Raw genomic sequence first — 19,113 nt, forward strand, 5'->3', positions numbered from 1 at the left:
CCACCACTGGACCCCAGGGAAAGTCACCCTCCTGCACTTTAAAGGTAGGAAACAGGATTGTGACTTAAATATAATGTGTGTTTGTTTGTGTATATGTCTTTGTATGTATGTCTTGTGTGTGTCTGTATGTATGTCTCGTGTGTGTCTGTATGTGTGTCTTATGTATGTGTCTTGTGTGTGTATGTCTGTATATATGTGTGTCTTGTCTTTGTATGTATGTCTTGTTTGTGTCTGTATGTGTGTCTTATGTATGTGTATGTCTGTATATATGTGTGTCTTGTCTTTGTATGTATGTTGTGTGTGTGTCTTTGTATGCATGTCTTGTGTGTGTCTTTGTATGTATGTCTTGTGTGTGTGTGTCTTTGTATGTATGTCTTGTGTGTGTGTGTGCCTGTCTGTCTGTATGTATGTATGTGTGTCTGTATGTATGTATGTATGTATGTGTGCCAGTCTGTTATAGTGGGATACCTAGCTCAGCTTTCCTACTGGGCATTGCTATAAGGAAGGTTAAAAAAAAGGGGGAAAAAAAGGTGGGGAGGGGAATTGAGGAGGGAGAAGAGGGGAGCTGACGCACAGATGAGAAATCATATTATGCGCAAACAGAGAAGTCGTCTGAATATCACCGAAAGAGGAGACCTTCATTTGTTCCTTGAGAAAATCGAACCAGATATCAAATATTTAGCCTTGCAGCATCAACCTCAAGGATCTCATTAATCACTAGTAAAGGTAATTTCAATTTACTTTATTGTTTTCTCATTAAACTTTATAAAGTTAAAAACATTATAAACATGCATTAATTGGAAATAAAAAGATAAATGTACGTACATTTATTTTTTTTAAAACACCCTCCTTTCGAAAAAAATATATTCCGCACTTGCGCGAAAACTGGTGGGCGGTAAGGACATTTTTTCAACCAAAAAGATGCATTAGTGGGCGGTAGTTAGAAAAAGGTTGACTACCACTGCTCTAGACTCATTTGTAGAAGGTGTTCAATGCTACTGGCCATGTTTAAACAAATAACCTATAAGCAATGTTTAATGGATGTTTTTTTTCACTCTATGATGTACTAGTATCTTGATATTTTTGATATAATACATAGGTCTCTATCTGGACCACCCCATATAGACTCTTATACTAAGCAACTGCTTAGTCGATCTCTCCCCATTCCCTCTACAATTAACAAGGTCTAGGCCTGTGAAAGTTAAGGCATATTATTTGCCACAATGTATCTATTTAGAGATTCATCTCTTAGGCCTTTTTGTATCCACTCTTTTGGAATTTAGAGTTTTTCTGTCTGCCTCTGCTATATCAACTTGCACGTCTTATTTATATAGTTGGGATAATTTGTGGCTAATACATTTTTGGCAATTATAATAAAGCCTATTAGTTTATCCACTTCAATGATATTCTGTGCCTTGATATACATGATAGATACTTTCCTCGTTATGTTTCAACTATTGCTTTACTTCAGCCTCTCATACATCAGTACCCTAGAGGAATTTCCTTGATAATGATTTTCTCACCTTGCTTTTTTATATTAATTAAAGGCACCCTATCTCAAAGACCTGAAGATGGCAGCATAAATTATCCAAATATCAGATTTCAGCACTTGGCAAATATAATATCTCATGTCCACAGAATTCAAAATCAAACAGCTATCAGAGAAGGATGGTATAGAATAGAAGCTGATGCTATTAGATTACAAGACCTTAATGGTCTTATTTGGAACACCCACAGTAGTAAATCGCAGATCTACTCTAAAGAAAATAATAAAATACTCCATCAACTTATTTCCACGTGGGACGGATTTAAAAGGACTATTGGTATCCATAATGCGGTATTGGATTTGTTAAGTCTATCAGTTATTGAACAATGTAAAAAATGTATCTTTAGCTACTTGGAAAACTCTGCCACTACATCGAATAGACCAGATTTTACATCAAGGTAAACTGATGTCTTTTGCAAATTTAGTTCAATTATTCCACCTGTCTAATTCTGAAATTTTTACTTACCTCAGAGTTAAACACTTCTTGCAAAATCATTTAATAACAATTACTGTAGTTCTAATATAACCAAGGTATTAAAAAAGATTTTTTGTAATAAAACAGTTCCAAAGATATTAACTAAAGCTATTGAATTAGTCCATATTATTAATTACAAGGAGAATATCTCCCAGAAGAGACAATGGGAGAGAGATCTTAAATGTAATATAGAACACAACACATGGTGTAAAGCTTTTAATTCAAGTTCAATGTCTAAATCTAATAGAAACACAATATAAAGTTATGTATAGATGGTATCTGGTGCCGGTTGAACTGGCAAGGATGTATCAGAGTACCTTTTCTTTGTGTTAGAGATGCTTTCAAAAAGAAAGTTTCTGCATATTTGGTGTGGTTGTTTGAAAATGAAAAATGCTTTAGAATCACTTGTTCAATTTATATGCGATAAAACTAATATAAATTTGGAGCGGCATGCTGCCACTGCTTTATTACATATGCATTGGCCTAAGATGTCCTGGAAAAATCAGTATTTTATTACGCATTGTTTTGTTGCTTTCTAAGTTGTCTTAGCCTGAAATTGGAAGAATGATAATGACAATGTGGGATTCTTTTAAAACTCAATTACTCTTTCAACTTAGAATGGAAAGAGACTTAACCCCATTAAGGACACATGACATGTGTGACATGTCATGATTCCCTCTTATTCCAGAAGTTTGGTCCTTAAGGGGTTAAACTTACCTTATCTTAAATCCAAAAAGAAACATGATATGATATGCTCTGTAGCGGTTTAATTGAGATAAAGGATAAATAGGTCCTAGCTGTCACAGGTGGAGGTCCGAAGACCGGGACCCCTGTATGCCGGATGATGATGATAGGAGTCACAGCGTGGATATGGACTATCAGGGCCTAGTGCTGGGTAGCCACACGCCCCCTGGTGTTGAGCACCAACATTTGTGTGGCCACATACCGGGGCCCTGATGCAGCTTCTGCGGATGAACAGGTGCTGGATGATAATATGCAGACCTCCCAGGATCTGGATAGGTAGGGTCTGCAGCAGATATGAATCCAGTACTAGATACAAGGCAAGACTAGAACAACTCAGAACCAGAGAAGGACAGAAAGCAGAACCCAGAACATGTACACAATACATGAGGGAAACATGAACAAGACATAGACAGGACAGGACAGGACAGGACTGTACATGAACTGGAAATACAAGACAAAATAAAACAAGACAAGAGATACAAGGCAAAGCAAGAGGAGACATAACTAAGTACTATATATGTAATAAACATTGGAGATTTAGACATACATAAATGGCCAAGATGTATGCAGCCCACCACTGCGCCAAAGTACTCTAATTACGGTGGGCCCTAGCTGCCTAGATATGCATGATAGTGATGTCCCGAACTATTCACCAGGGAATAGTTCCTGGCGAACATAGCATGTTCGCGTTCGCCGACGCGGGCGAACAAAAGCGATGTTCGATCCGCCCCGGGGACCTACTGTCCTCCCACCCGGCCCCTACCCCTGCACGGTGGGTGGGGGCCATAAATCACAATGGGGGGACCTACTGTCCTCCCCACCGCCCCCACCCGTGAGCGTTGGGTGGGGGCCATAAAAATAATGAGGGGGGACCTACTGTCCTCCCCGCCGCCCCCACCCCTGCGTGGTGGGTGGGGGCCATAAAATAATGAGAGGGGGACCTACTGTCCTCCCCCCCGGCCCCCACCCCTGCACGGTGGGTGGGGGCCATAAATCACAATGGGGGACCTACTGTCCCCCCCAGCCCCCCTGAGCGGTGGGTGGGGGCCCTAAAAAAAACAATAATGGGGGGACCTACTGTCCCCCCCTGGCCCCCACCCCTGAGCGGAGGGTGGGGGCCATAAATAACAATGGGGGGACCTACTGTCCCCACCGGCCTCCACCCCTGAGCGGTGGGTGGGGTCCCTAAAAAAAACAATAAGGGGGGACCTACTGTCCCCCCCGGCCCCCACCCCTGAGCGGTGGGTGGGGGCCCTAAATACTAAGAGGGGGTGGACCTAATGTTCTCCCCCCTGGCCCCCACCCCTGAGCGGCGGGTGGGGGCCCTAAATACAAATGGGGGGGGACCCTAGTCACCCCCTTTCCCCCCCAAAAAAATTATCCCCCTACCTACCCCCCTCACCCTAAAAATAATGAGGGGGGGACCTTTAACTAAGAACTTACCATTCAATGTTTTCTTTCTTCTAAAATCTTTTTTCAGCCCCAAAAAAGGGCAAATAAAAAACCATAATAACCAACGCAATTAAAAAAAAAATCCATCTTCACCCATGGAGGGCTCCGCGCAGACTGAGCTCTGCAGGGCGGGGGAAGGCTTATAAAGCCTTGCCACGCCCTGCAATTAGGCTAAGAACACTCCGATTGGCTGGTTTAAGCCAATCAGAGTGCTCTTTGTCATTTTACACAGCGTGGGAAAATTCCAAAGAACATTCCCATGCTGTGTAAAATGACACAGAGCACTGTGATTGGATGGCTTGAAATCCATCCAATCACAGTGCTCTGTGTCATTTTACACAGCGTGGGAAAGTTCTTTGGAATTTTCCCACGCTGTGTAAAATGACAAAGAGCACTGTGATTGGTGGGCTTGAAATCCATCCAATCACAGTGCTCTGTATCATTTTACACAGCGTGGGAAAGTTCTTTGGAATTTTCCCACGCTGTGTAAAATGACAAAGAGCACTCTGATTGGTGGGCTTGAAATCCATCCAATCACAGTGCTCTGTGTCATTTTACACAGCGTGGGAAAATTCCAAAGAACTTTCCCACGCTGTGTAAAATGATACAGAGCACTGTGATTGGATGGATTTCAAGCCCACCAATCACAGTGCTCTTTGTCATTTTACACAGCGTGGGAAAATTCCAAAGAACTTTCCCACGCTGTGTAAAATGACACAGAGCACTGTGATTGGATGGATTTCAAGCCATCCAATCACAGTGCTCTGTGTCATTTTACGCAGCGTGGGAAAGTTCTTTGGAATCTTCCCACGCTGTGTAAAATGACAAAGAGCACTCTGATTGGCTTAAACCAGCCAATCAGGGTGTTCTCAGCCTAATTGCAGGGTGTGGCAAGGCTTTATAAGCCTTCCCCCGCCCTGCAGAGCTCAGTCTGCGCGCAGCCCTCCATGGGTGAAGATGGATTTTTTTTTTGCGCTCGTTTTTTTTTTTTTTTTATTGCGTCGGTTATTATGGTTTTTATTTGCCCTTTTTTTGGGCTGAAAACATTAGATTTTAGAAGAAAGAAAACATCGAATAGTAAGTTTTTGTTTTTGTTTTATTTTGACAGGTTCTTTGTTAATGGTCCCCCCCTCATTATTTTTAGGTTGAGGGGGGTAGGTAGGGGGATAATTTTTTTTTTGGTGGGGAGGGGGTGACTAGGGTCCCCCCCCCATTTGTATTTAGGGCCCCCACCCGCCGCTCAGGGGTGGGGGCCAGGGGGGAGGACATTAGGTCCCCCCCTTATTAGTATTTAGGGCCCCCACCCACCGCTCAAGGGTGGGGGCCGGGGGGACAGTAGATCCCCCCTTATTGTTTAATTTAGGGCCCCCACCCACCGCTCAGGGTTGGGGGCTGGGGGGGCAGTAGGTCCCCCCCATTGTTATTTATGGCCCCCACCCACCGCTCAGGTATGGGGGCCGAGGGGGGACAGTAGGTCCCCCCCTTGTTGTGTTTTTTAGGGCCCCCACCCACCGCTCAGGGGTGGGGGCCGGGGGGTGGACAGTAGGTCCCCCCCCCCCTTCAATCACTATTGTGGCCAGAAAGAGTCCCTGTGGGTTTTAAAATTTGCCTGCCTATTGAAGTCTATTTTATGTTCGCGACATCACTAATGCATGACTAAAAGTACAATAATAAAACACACACAGTACTTACCTGCAAGGAAAGGAGCAGAGGAAATGAAACCACTGCCTGCAGGAACAGACTGAAACAAAAAGGATTAATGACAAAGGAACGGGTGTGGCAACAAAAACCAAACATTTAAAAGGAATCCAAGAGACTGGGAATTCCAGGAGCGGAGTAAAGGAATGAAGCCAGAAAACCCAGCATAAAGAAAAACAGACATAGAATAAAAAAACAGAAAAAACAAGAAAAACTAAACAAGATTTCTAAAAAGAGCACTGGATACCAGAAGCCATTGCTAGAAATGATCCGCAGCCAGGAACACGATGTGACACTATATACCCTGCATGACACCGGAGTTTAGATTTGTTGTGTGTAATATGTTTTTTTTTTTTTTTTTTTTTTTGTCTTTCTAATCTTTCTATATGCTGTTTCTAGGTGTCTTCATTTAATGGATATTTGGAATATATTAAAGGTAAAATGTATCGAAAGAGAAGTAGAAAAGAATAAAAAACAATTTCTTTGTAAATTTGTAATGGCAAATTAAGCAACTGAGAAATAAATGATGAAAAAGGTATATCCTTGTAAAAGTTTACTTCATACCAATCTGATATATTTAAAAAAAAAAAAAATCTTATAAAAGCACCAATGGTACATAAAAGACAGAGAGTACAAATTAATTAAAAGGACAGTCATAAAATATATAAACTATCAAACATAAAATATAAATTGTGTAGAAAGGGTGGGAATGATGTAAACACATGACTTTTTACAAATGAAAAAAAAATAATTACAAAAATATATAAAAATATAAAAAAAATACTTTATACTACACAAAAATAAATATCTTGTGATATTATTATTGGACTAACAGAATTTTGACAAGCTTTCAGGAGATATTTCTCAAGTCTAAAGCATTTCTCATAGGTACTTCAATTTGACACATTTTGGGCTACTGTCTCAGCAAAAATAAGTTTTGGTAGTTTTCAAAATGTAGGAAGAGACATGTAACTAGGACCATGCACAGAGCACTTCAGCAGAGCTCAGTGATTGGTCTACTTGAGGGTGCAAGCTGTCAGTCAGTATGGCCACCTGCAAGGGAACTAAACAATTCTTCAATCCAAAATGGTAAAGGATATTGATCAACAACTAAATGGTGGATAAGGGCCACTCCAACATTTTCACAAATGTGAATGTCCACATTTATTTTTTCTGACAGGAAGTATTGGGGAAGCCCATATACTTCTGGAAACAAGAGTAATATCTTGATATTACAGCACTGCGTCAATTGTAAGTTTAAGTGCAAAAAGTACAACTCATAGTTTACAAAACTTTGGAATAAAAATTAGCTATAAGTGAAGCCAAATCTGCTTGTCTTGTCCCTAGTATCCCATCAAATACAGTCTTATTTTTTTTTTTTTTTTGAATATGTTTATTAGAGTCGTAAGAATGCATAGGCAGACATTTTACGAGTTGGAAAAAATAACATTTGGGTGCCTGCGCAGAGGCATAGAAATCAGAATAAACGAGCCATACAGTAAATTGGATGCACATGGATTTTGCAAGATTCGGTATATCAACGGCATTCTACAGGTATATTAGCGTATTATGCTGGCTTTTTAGTCATCATAGCAATACCTAAAAGTCTAACTACGCGTGCGACAGCACTCTCAGCGTTGGTAGCTTTACACGCAGTTAAAGAAACATGCAATTAAGTAAATCAAGTATGCATAGACTTTGCAAGAATTGCTTTTGCTGTAGTTAAAACGTAAAAAAAAAGGGGGATTCTACTAAATATAAGTCAGTGTAAACAAGCAATTGGGTAAACTCAATGAATTGGAGCTATGCGAGATGTAATATATAAAAGGTATTTAACCTGCATAAGAACGCGTTGTGCTGGCGTTCTGTTCATCTGAGCCATACAGAATCATATGCGGCCCTTATTGCGCAAGAGTGTTATTGGCCAGGTAATTTGGGGCAGCTTGCTAAATCTTGCGTGGGTGCAGTTTGGCGGCGCCGAAGTAAATCTAGGCAGATATGGCCATGGATTCCTACTAGGATCCACAAATGGTTAAATTTTTTGCTGCGCGGGTAAGGTCTTGCTGAATTAGGCATGCGGTGGCAGTGTCCGCATGGGTAGCCCTATTTGTATGAGGCTCATATTGCATGAGAAGTAAGTCGGTCTAGTAGCATGGGTAATCTAGCGTGGGTGCTGTGCAACATTAATTCTAGGCTGATGCATCAGTAGAATTTTCGCTAGAAGCAATTAGGGCTCCATAAAGTACATCCAACTAAGCATCCTAGAGGTATTCAAACAAGCAGTTATACAGTACAAGTGGGAGAGAAGAGAAAAAAAAAATTAAAAAAAAATATATGTATATATATATATATATATATATATATATATATAATTTTTATTTTTTCCCATATGAACGCAAACCCATAGGGGAGTAAACAAAATTAATCGAGAATTTTCAACGCTGTTAACGGTTGCAGGGCTGGTCTGTCCTTGAGATTAGTGCGCTGAGGGCCGCTCATTGCACAACTGCCTTGTCGTTCTTGAGACACCGAGTCTCCATCTGTCCTCCCCGCAACAACCCCAGTCCGTCTCCAGGGTCCTCTGTAGCCCCGTGGGCACTCGGGAGCAGGGGCTGTCCATATGACTCCAACACCTAGGGTCCACGGGCCCCTCGCTCCCTGCACCTCCCCAACACCACCCAAGAACCCGGACTCAGAGGAGCGCGCTGCCCACTGCCTCAACCGGTGCCGGCCACTGTTGTAGAGCCGGCGCGCACCCCACCCGGCCACCGGTCGGCCAGAGGGGCCGCGCAGGCCCGCCCCACCGGGCTCACATCCTCAGGGACATGGCCCTCTGGGGACCCCACATACCCAGGGGCTAGGGCACCTACTCCTCATCACGGAGGTTCCATCCAGCGCTCAGCAGTGCCCAAGTCTGCATAGGCCGTCTAGTACGGCCCTCCATAGTTGTCGCTCTCCACTTTTACCCCTCCGATTTTGTGGTAATGCCTTTAGGGAGTGCTCTTGCCGGTAATGGGGCTACCTCTGTGTGGGTCCAAGCCTCTTTGCTCCCAATCCGGGTGCTTCCTCGGGCGGGTGTTTCAGCCCCTCTGCGTGCACCTCCGATGTTGCTGGCTGGCTGAGTTACATGCAGCCGATGCCAGTGCAGGCGGTCGGCATCCGAACCACGCGGGTACTCCCGCTGCGATCCGTGCCGCCACCTGGAAGCCGGGATATCTCCCGCCGGCCAATGGGGGGGGGGCAGGGCCGTGCCCCGGGCCTGGTATCCCCCCTGTCTAGGTATCTGTTGCAGGATGTCTCCGCTCCGCACGGTGCCAGTTTACCCCAGGTGCCGCCGTGCTGCCCGTAATGGCTGCTAGTATTCTGGCGCTCAGCCACGTGTAGGCCGATCCCGGTCTTCTCAACTTGCCTGGTTTGTGGCGGGCATCACGCAGGCACCTGGGGTAAACTGGCACCGTTCTCCCTTCATATATGGCAGGGTATTGTATATTTAGGCGGTCTGGGGCGATTGTTTTAGTGCCTTTTTAGCAGCATAGTTCAGGAGCCCATGTTGATGGCGTCCGATCGGCCCGGCGGCCCGGCCCCGCCCCCCTGTCTTATTTTTTTTTTGGTTTAGTGTTTTAATCTAAGTAGAATTTGAACTGTTATTTTGGCCTATTATCATATTTAACATTTGTCTGGTGAAAGGTATCAGGAAAATGTAACTTGTTTATCAGCTCCCGCTATTTGATGTATGATATAACTCAAATAGTTCAACCCATGTGTCCTATGTTTCTGTGTCTGGTGCAAAGTGCCATTGAGAGCCATTGTAGGACCCTATCACACATCCTCATCACCAGCTGTTATGTTCCTAATGTGGTCACGATTGTAACATTCAGCACGTTGTGTCAGTAACTGTCCCAAAATATCACCGAGACTGTGGAACATGGATTTCAACCAACCTTTTATTCAGCCTCCAGCTTCGCTAGCTGATTCCTCATTAACTACTCAAAATGGTTTCCAATTGTCACACATATACGGTACCTAGACACTCTAGGGGTGTGTCCTGCTGCAGTTGCACTCATCACAACATAATACACACATATAGGTATACCCCCCCCACACACACACACACATATATATAATATAGTTTTTGATGGTTTGTTTTTGTAGTGTGTTAAACTAGTGATGTAGTGTTTTTTTCCCTTTTTTTTATTTTCAACTTCCTTGTCTTTCCATTCTCTCCACTTCTACATTCTAGCCTAAATAGTGTTCCTTTAAGTGTAACTGAATGGATAATAGGTTGACCATATAATTTGTTGCTTTGCGGTAATGTAGTATTAATATGTTAGTTAATGTGAACACGGTGTTGTTAATGTGTTATACTACAAATATAGTGTCAGAGTGAGATTTACTATCCCAATGTACATCTTGTGTTTATTTACCTGAATCTGTCCTGGACATCCATACATTTGTGGTTGACAGGTTCATTTTACGTCAAGAACAATTTTAGAATATGCTCAAAAAGTCTTAGGTGGTTATTATGCAAAACGTATTTTGTTATATATCTAAGGAGGTATGTGTAATTGGGAATTGATATGTACCCCTGGCAATGCCCTGAGTACCCATTATGACATCTAAAGGGTTAATGCAGGTCATTGCTGGTGCTCACAGAGTTCCATATTACCGCTGCATGGCTTATACTGAAAACCTTTCTATTACAATCTGATGTGATAACAAGCTGAGATGACAACAGGTGACAATGATTTATGTTGTATAATTCCCAGGTGTCGCATTATCAGAGAGACATGAGACATTGAGCAGCATGCTGAAAGTAACGTGAAAAGGCCAGGAACTGGAAAATAAATAAATAAAATGAAATATATCTAGTTTTATGTGCATTACATACACACATACATACATTCAGGAGGTAGAGATAGAAACAAAAAGAGAAATGTTTCATAATACTCCAATTTAGTCTATTACATTACCTGTTTTTATTGGATGAGCAGCATATTTCCTCCATTGCTCCTTTTCTCAACAAAACTGCTTTAGACTTGAACGGAAGCAAGTCCCATATACTTGCAGCAATTCAATTCACATTTCCATAATTCCATGATAAATAGAATTCCTACTGAGTGCTAAACTATGTATTCAATAAACCTTTGCTAAGCACTGCAGAAAAGTGCACTTTTTTTTTTTATGCTTAATGAGAGTCCCCAGCAGACCATCCTCTCTGTTCTTCATGGGCGAATGGTGATGTATTAGCCTGTTAGCAGTGGGCAGCTGTAATTGGCTTAGAGTGTCAGCTGACAGTTTTTAGCCTATCAGAGCTCCCATTGCTGTTATGAATGGGTTTGACTACAAGGAATTGTGTAATCTTTGCCCTAGCCATACCTCCAGTAGGGGCCGGGTTGTGGGTGGCCAGGGACCTTTATCTAGTGTTAAACATCTCAAAAATGGTTTCACAATGAATGGAGGGACAGTGCGATGGGACTACAAGCACTATAACCAATTCACAGAAATGAAATGGTAATAATGAATACAGTTCCCCATATATATATATATATATATATATATATATAAATATATATATGTAGCACGGTAGTCATTATTACCAATATATATATATATAAATATATTCACACACACACACTCTACTAATAAAAGTAAAAATTGCATTTATCTTACTTTGTCATTGCAACCGTTAAAATAATGTAATTTTGCTTATATGAAATGTGTTTATTCAGTGAACTGTCACATGTGATGAATTGACAATCATATTGCAAACCTTTGCTCAAACCTTTGCTCAAAACAAACTGGCTTGGAAACATTGCTATGTTGTTTAGTGAATAAACCCCAAGTGCTAATCTGTCAGCAATTATGTTGAAGGTAATTAAATGGAAATAATTGCAATTAATTCAGTTTTATGTATCCTCATTATGTTTGTCATTTGAGCTTTTCTTAACTATCGAGGCATTAAAATTACACAGAAAAACGATAATGCATCCCAGTAGAGCTTTTCTGGAAAGACACAACGTGTAAAGGGAATAAAACAATTAGTAGGAGACATGTTCTTTTTTGTTATGTGTTATAATGTAAACAGTTGTGATTACATTAAACTGATTTTTATGAACTAATGGGGAATTTTATTACTCTACTCTTATTTCACAGATTTTTCAATTAAAAGCACAGGAGTATACTGTAGCAAGCAAAGGCATTGCTTATATGGGTTTAGTCACTAAACACTGAGGTAAACTAAATTACAAAAACTAAGCTGAAATTGTCAAGTTTAGACTTTAGCTGAGCTGGAGAATATATCCAAGCCGACTATTTTTGCTCAAGTTTTGCAATTTAGCATTTAATTCCCTACAATTCAGTGTTTAATTAATAAATTATATTAAAACCTTGCTGGGTTCCAGTAAACATTTGGATGTTTACTGGGACTAAACTGAACTGAAAACCTAGCTGACTTGTAGAATTTCTATAGTTAGACTACTTTGTCCTGAAATAAGAAATGCACTTTGAATTCCCACCAGTTCACCCTTTAGTAAATAACCCCGAATGTCTTTACTCCAACCCTTTTTATGGGCACAATTCTTTTTAAGTGGCAATGCCCTCTTGATGTTGTTCCTTATTTCTAAAAAACGAAACCTAATTATAAGGTTTAAACTTGCCGGGAATTCAGCACCGGGCATAGATCACAGCCTCTCTTGCGCAGTCCAGTCAAATGCTTCCTCATATAGAAACATTTTATTGGACATTCTCATCTGCTCAGCGCACACAACGCCCTTGGATCTAGGGAGGAGAGGAAGGGAGAGTGGGGTGGGCAGGCGAGGTAGGATGGGTATATTAATTCCAAATGGGAAAATGTTTGCCCCAGCTTTGTCATTGGAATTAATTCAAGAAAACTTGTAGTCTAGTAAATAACTCTATCTGTCTATCAATTGTCTACAAACCATTTCAAATCAGAGAGTATCTTACCATACTACTAGCTTTTGTTATCTGCGTTAATACTACAAGTCTGAGGCATGTATTCATATTTAGATTTTATTAGTATAGCATGAAACTAAAATTGAAGAATGACCCCAGGTTGTGGGGGGCTTATTGTACCTATGGAGCTTTGTTTATCACAAGTATTAGCTCTCTGCACATGTGGAGATAAGATGACATGACATCCCTGAAAGTTCTCTTCCAACAGCAATTATGTACTGGATTCATCTATTATTTTCTGGTTTTCTTCCTAGTGTCAGGACTTTTTGTTAAAGTAAGAATTGTCAGGAATTCATAGTAAATTTCAAATTTAAGGACAAAGTAGCTGAACTGAAAAAATCCCAAGTAAGCTATGCTCCTAGTTCAGCTAATTTACCATAGATGGAAAATTCACTTTGATCTCCCGGCAAATCTCATTGTAGTAAATAACACTGTCATTGACAAAGCAGGTTTCAAATCTTGACTATCCTTAACTCCATCCATTACTGCTTCAACATTCCGCCACATGTGTGTTTAGTATAATTATTATTATTTATTTATTTATTTTACTAGCTGTTCAATTGCAGTTCTCAAATGGGCATCCATTTTTTTATAATATGAACACACAACCATTACTAGGGTACTAACAATAGTCCAAAACTACTGGTATCAGAGTCTTCTTAACTTACCCATGTTTATCATTTAACTTTGGGATCTAGTTATGGATTGCTTCCCCCAACACTGTGTAATACCATTTAGCGTGAATGCTGATTTTGTTTACGTTTAATGATGTGTATAATGAAAATTCTAGGGGTCCAGCAAAGGCCAGGACGATGGCTTATTTTGGAGAAGGAAAAGGGCCAATTCATGTGGATAATGTGAAGTGTACAGGAAATGAAAGGTCTTTGGCAGATTGCATCAAGCAAGATATTGGAAAACACAACTGTCGTCACAGTGAAGATGCTGGTGTGATCTGTGATTATTTAAACAAAAAAACAGATGTTGGGATTAAAGGTATGTACTATCAATTGTTGAATTATAAAGCTAGATAATACAAACTATCCTTTATTTTAATAGCAATGATATATTCATTCTACTATGTACTTTATTGGCAATTGTACTGTGAAAAACTCATTACCTACTTAACTCAATATGTTTTGGTAAAAAGGATGTGAGGCAACAAGATAAACTAGAAAAGCTACAATTTCTGGGGAAATTGTGTGAAGTGTTCTTGCCTCCATCAGTAGTCTACAACTAGAGTGGGCGGAGTAACTGTTAGTATTTATTTATATAGCACATTTAATTGCAATGTTGTTGCCCAAAGTGCTTCACAGTTACATTAAAACATACAGTTATAAAAAATTAGCAGGTGTAAAAGGCTTTGTCTATGACATCACTTGCTGCTGCAGCCTTGCACAGGTCAGAGTATTTTGGCGGTTGCCATATTCAAACGGTCGTATTTTAAAAACTATAAATCCTACAGTGAAGAGCTTTATATTGTGAGAATCACAAGACCCGGACCTACATTTTGACGTATAGTATGTCTCTGAGATATTAACAATGAAGGCACAGTCGCAGTTTCGAAATTGCCCTTCAAATGTGAGCTTTGCAGAGTGGAGTTTCAATGAATGTCAATGGAAGGCGTGAGTTGCAAACAAATGGTCATATTGTTAAAACTATCAGGACTATGGCTTAGCCGTGGACATTTCTAGTGGCAGCAGGGATAGCTGAACGTTTTGATATAAGATTTGTGTAGGTGGGCCTGAAAATGAGGGAGTGGTGGCAGTTTAGAAATCATGTCCTGATTTTTCAGCTTTTGCCAGCTCCCACTCTAGCTTTGCCATTCATTCCTATGGGACAAATTTCGCCACAAGAACGACGATATTCCGTGAACCATTCGGCGAAACGTTCCACAAAGTAATAGCAATCCGATCGGGAACAATCTGCACGTTTTGGTATATTTTTGTCTATGTAGTGTAAAAACTGTGGGAGGAGTTAGGGTGGCAAATTTGGCTATAATAAGAATAATAAGAACTAGAAAAGCTACAATTTCTGGGGAAATTGTGGGAAGTGTTCTTGCCTCCACCAGTAGTCTACAACTGGAGTGGGCGGAGTAACTGTTATTATTTATTTATATAGCACATTTAATATCAATGTTGTTGCCCAAAGTGCTTCACAGTTACATTAAAACATACAGTTATAAAAAAATGAGCAGGTGTAAAATGCTTTGTCTATGACATCACTTGCTGCTGCAGCCTGGCACAGGTCAGAGTATTTTTGCGGTTGCCATCTTCAAACGGTCATATTTCTAAAACTATGAATCCTACAGTGAAGAGCTTTATATTGTGAGAATCACAAGACCCAGACCTACATTTTGATGTATAGTATGTCTCTGAGATATTAACAATGAAGGCACAGTCGCAGTTTAGAAAATGCCCTTCAAATGTGAGCTTTGCAGAGTAGAGTTTCAATGAATGTCAATGGAAGGCGTGAGTTGCAAACAAATGGTCATATTGTGAAAACTATCAGGACTATGGCTTAGCCGTGGACATTTCTAGTGGCAGCAGGGATAGCTGAACGTTTTGATATAAGATTTGTGTAGGTGGGCCTGAAAATGAGGGAGTGGTGGCAGTTTAGAAATCATGTCCTGATTTTTCAGCTTTTGCCAGCTCCCACTCTAGCTTTGCCATTCATTCCTATGGGACAAATTTCGCCACAAGAACGACGATATTCCGTGAACCATTCGGCGAAACGTTCCACAAAGTAATAGCAATCCGATCGGGAACAATCTGCACGTTTTGGTATATTTTTGTCTATGTAGTGTAAAAACTGTGGGAGGAGTTAGGGTGGCAAATTTGGCTATAATAAGAATAATAAGAATAATAATAATAATATATATGTGAGATAACATTAAGTGGTCTTGCTATGCAAGAACACTTAATAATAATAATAATATATATGTGAGATAACATTAAGTGGTCTTGCTATGCAAGAACACTTAATAATAATTATGTGCTTTAAAATTCCTAGTTATGTTTATGACCTCCATTTTCTTGTACGATCTGTTGTTTCTGTTGATTCTGTTAAAGTCGCACAATAGGCCAAACTAAAACAAAATGGCATAAATTAAGGCCCACATGAAAATTAACAAAAAAGCATCACTGTGTGGACATCTGGGATTGGAGGGGCTGAGCCAGAGGCAATACATCATGTGAGTGATAATAAATATAATACATATTAATATAGAGGAAAAGCAGGTCAAAATTGTGTTGCCATAACAACTAGAATAGCAAACAAAATGAATCAGGCAGCATACAGTGAAATACCCTTGCCAGGATACCTTGCATGTAATACAGGCAATCATAAATAATTTACATTCAAGTACAAGATATAGGTAGCCTCAGATCCAACAAAAAATAGAGGAGATGCAGGCACATACCTGTATCCTGAAGACATATTGTGCAGCGGGGGAAGCAGGTCACTGAGGCACCCAGGCCAGACAGCCGAAACGTGAAAAACTGGAGTGATTTCACTGGATGTTATGTAACATCAAAAGGGGTGACATATGAAAAAAAAAATTCCCCAAATTGCTAAAAAAAATTTACCATGTGTGTACTATGTCTGAATATGCATGTAAAATTGTGTATGTGTAGGGGTGTGTGTATGTACGGTTTCTGAGCGTGTTGTTCAGTGTATATACTGGGTGTCAGCGTGTGTACACTTTGACTGAGTTTGTGTGTACTTTGTCTGAGTTTGTGTGTACTATACTGTCATTTTATGTACAGCAGTGTGTGCATAGTGTGTCTGATTGTTTGTGAATGTATAGCAGTGTACCATTGTGTGTTAGATTTGTCTGTGCACATACTGCGTCTGAGTATATATACTGAGTGTGTGAAGCAGTGTGTCATTGTGTGTGTAGTGGGTGTCATTGTTTGTATATGTGTGTACATGCCATACATAATAGAGGTCAATATTCTCTCACCACTCTCCCACAGTCCAGTTGGAGAAAAATAGTGCTGGTATTGCAGTACACTGGCATCAGCGAGACATCCTCACACACCAGCTGTGCCAGTGAAATATCGGCTTGGCAGCAGCCCTAGCCTGGACAGAAGGTGTTGAGAAGGGTTTTAGGTACCGATCAGCACAAATTAGCATGCTGCAGTAGTAGTCCACGTACAATTGTAATGTTTAGATTCTGAATGCATTTTGATAATCTACATCAGCAGGCTTTTTGACCATTTTTAGTTTAGTTTTGAATTTACTATTTAAAAATTGTGTTAACTTTGATTAATCTTTTAGAGTTACTTCAATACAATGCACAATCTCAGTTGCATAACCCACAAATATTGTTGCATGAATGAACAAAGGTGAGATAAATTGGCTTGGTCAGCCAATGATAGACTGGCACTTAGATGATGCATGTCAGGCAGGTGTTTTAGGGGTGTTAGTGGCTGATGGCTTTGTTTATGATGTGATAATGAGCCAAGATATGAAGATCCATGATTGCTGTACAAGGTGGCCAGGCATGGTTACATGAAGTTTTGTATCATGTTGTTGAATGTAGGTTGGTATAAGCTAATGCGTGTTGATGGATGTAGTTGTATTTTAGGGATATATGGGCATTTCTGTTTAATTTTTTTCTTATGACATTCCTTAGGCCTCAGTCCACAAACCCAGAAAAATGCAATACTGACTCTCTTAATTTAGATTGTAAGCTCACAGGATAGCTATCTAAGCACTTTGATAAAAGAGCTCAAATGGCTTGATCTTAGCTCATGGCCTTCTTTACCTTTTTTTATTGGTCTGTGCATATTGTATGTTCTACCCTAACATACAACGTACAGCGCTGCACGATAGTCCACCAGCTAGCCCCCGGGACTTGCCGCCTGGTTGGCTTCTATGTGGGCCCTCATTCCCACCTCCCTCTCCCGCCCTCCGTATGTGGTGGTTCAGGCATGAGCGGTGGACCAGGGTGGAGGAGTGTCGGTCACCAGCTTGGGTGGACCAGGAACCCGAAGTTCCCATCTAAGTCTGTGTCAGTGCCTGTGTGTCCTCCCCGTTCCCCGTGTCGTCCCCTTGTCGGTTATATGTCAACATGCTTTGGAAATCTGGGCGGTAGCCTTCCACTAGCCAATGTGTCCATATGTCTAAGTACATTTGTGAGCTGCCCTGTGCTGTGAACATCAAGTCTTCAAGTCCACATAGTTCCTCCATTCCATCAAACCAGGTTGTTAACGAAGGGTCTGGGATCATTTTCTGCAGGATTTGCGGTGTTCTATACCATAGGGTCAAAACTTTGTATGCCGTCTCTTGGGTTTTACTTGCCAGTGCGCAGTGGTGTGTAAGGTCGCATATTTTGGCCCATTGTTGTTTTGTGAAAGTGTCACCCATCATCGTTTCCCATTCACCCATGTAAGGAGGCGGTGGGAGGTTCCTTTTGTGTAGAAGCAGGGTTTATAGGTGGGAGATGGCATGCAAGAGTGGGTCCTGGTCTATCCCCAGGCTTTCAAACGGGATCAAAGTCCTGTTGAGGTCAGGGTGCTGTGGTATATTTTTCAGAAACTGTCGGATCTGTTTGGATTTCAGTCTGTGTAGGAAGGTAATGTGTTGACCATCAAGGAAGTCACTGAGGGGTTTGATTTTGTTGTCCTTCATCATGTGTCTTATTTGAATGTGTGTCAGTGGTGTCAGTCAAGTGTTCGTGAATGGGTAGAGAGGGGATGGAAAAGATGAGAGGCCCATCTGCGGGGCCGTTCTGTGCCATACTTTCAGGATGGCCTTCACTAGTGGTTAATGTTGCGAGATACGTCGTCCCATTGGTGGATTCATCCATGCAAGTGCTTTCAGGGAGCCGCCAGCTGGAATCTTGGTATGCCCGGGCCCCCGATGTACTTAATCATCAGAGACCTCAGAGACATAAAGTACACTGCCGGGATCAGTATGGGAAGTGTTTGGAACAGGTACAAGGTGCAGGGCAAGAGATTAATTTTTTATCACTGCAACGCGGCCAAGCCATGAGAAATGAGGCAACTTACATTCTTCTTTTTCTTGAAATTGTTGAGCATTGGGGTGAAGTTGAGACTATATAGTTGATTGAGGTCTCGGGTTATCCATGTCCTTAGGTATTTGATTACCCTGTGAAAGTGGAAGCTCTGGTGTAGTACATCGGCTCTATCTGCCGGTAGGTTGATATTGAGCAGGTTGGATTTCGTGAGGTTAATCTTGAAGTTAGAGATCCTTCTGTAGA

The 19,113-nt window shown here is 41.0% G+C and overlaps 1 protein-coding gene across 2 annotated transcripts in view; it reads left to right on the forward strand.

Moving 5' to 3' along the window:
* The window catches only part of PRSS12 (serine protease 12), a 223,810-nt gene that overhangs the window by 131,506 nt on the left and 73,191 nt on the right, over positions 1–19,113 (forward strand). For both annotated transcript variants that reach the window (XM_063458263.1, XM_063458262.1), the window contains exon 9: positions 13,678–13,880. In XM_063458263.1, the coding sequence (XP_063314333.1) occupies positions 13,678–13,880 (203 nt within the window). The remainder of the gene's footprint in view (positions 1–13,677; positions 13,881–19,113) is intronic.

Source organism: Pelobates fuscus, chromosome 6, assembly GCF_036172605.1.
Source record: "Pelobates fuscus isolate aPelFus1 chromosome 6, aPelFus1.pri, whole genome shotgun sequence".
NCBI classification, from domain to species: domain Eukaryota; kingdom Metazoa; phylum Chordata; class Amphibia; order Anura; family Pelobatidae; genus Pelobates; species Pelobates fuscus.